Here is an 813-nt window from a genome sequence, read left to right as displayed (position 1 = left end):
GGCAGCTGCCTGCAGGAGGGGGGGGGCCGCTTGCCCTGGGTGCAGAAGACCCCGGCGCTGACCCGAGGGAAGGACGTGCAGTGTGACAAGGAGAGGAGCTGCCCCGATGGGAACACGTGCTGCCGGCTGAGCTCGGGCACCTGGGGGTGCTGCCCGCTGGAGGAGGTTTGGGGGGACCTTGCCCACGGGGATGGGGGTCCCCATATCATGCTGGGGTCCTCAGCAGGGTGGGGGGACAGGCACTCAGGGGACCGGGGGGCCCTGGGATGGAATTGAGACCAGGGGGCTCCCAAGTTGTCCTTGGAGGGGGAATGTGGATCGAGGGACCCTGAGCAGCTGAAGCACCGATCCTGGGGATGTGGAGATGTTCAACAGGTCACTGCCACCTCCTGTCCCCTAAGAGAGACCCACCCTTGACCCGCGGTATGGAGCAGATGTCCCCTGTGCCCTGGGGAGGACAATGGCTGATGTCCCCTGTCCCCCAGCAGGGACAGGGTCAGATGTCCCCTGTGCACTGGGTGCAGTGAGGGCCAATGTCCCCTCTCCCCCATAAAGGATGTGGCCAGCCCGGGGCTCCAATCCCCGCAATGTCCCATGGAGATGGGGGTGACACCAGGCCCCTTTGCTGGCTGCCCAGTCAGACCCCCTCTGCTAACTGGGACCAGTTTGGGGCTCCAGTGGTGGGAGGTGATGAAGGGGCACGAGGCCACTGGGATGCTTGGGCACCTGGCCTTGTCCTGCTGGGGGAGAATGGGGGGGTGTCCCCATAAAACACCCTCCAAGGAGGGAGGGAGCCAGGCTGGGATGGGGGGG

General features: G+C 65.7%; 1 protein-coding gene across 1 annotated transcript in view; it reads left to right on the top strand.

Moving 5' to 3' along the window:
* TMEM98 (transmembrane protein 98) overlaps positions 1-813 on the top strand; it is a 14,265-nt gene that overhangs the window by 4,261 nt on the left and 9,191 nt on the right. The window contains exon 6 of the mRNA XM_010561443.1: positions 6-165. Coding sequence (XP_010559745.1) covers positions 6-165 — 160 coding nt within the window. The remainder of the gene's footprint in view (positions 1-5; positions 166-813) is intronic.

The sequence above is a fragment of the Haliaeetus leucocephalus genome, unplaced genomic scaffold (assembly GCF_000737465.1).
Source record: "Haliaeetus leucocephalus isolate CR32 unplaced genomic scaffold, Haliaeetus_leucocephalus-4.0 Scaffold144, whole genome shotgun sequence".
Classification (NCBI taxonomy): Eukaryota; Metazoa; Chordata; class Aves; order Accipitriformes; family Accipitridae; genus Haliaeetus; species Haliaeetus leucocephalus.
This window is presented reverse-complemented; position numbering and strand designations above follow the sequence as displayed.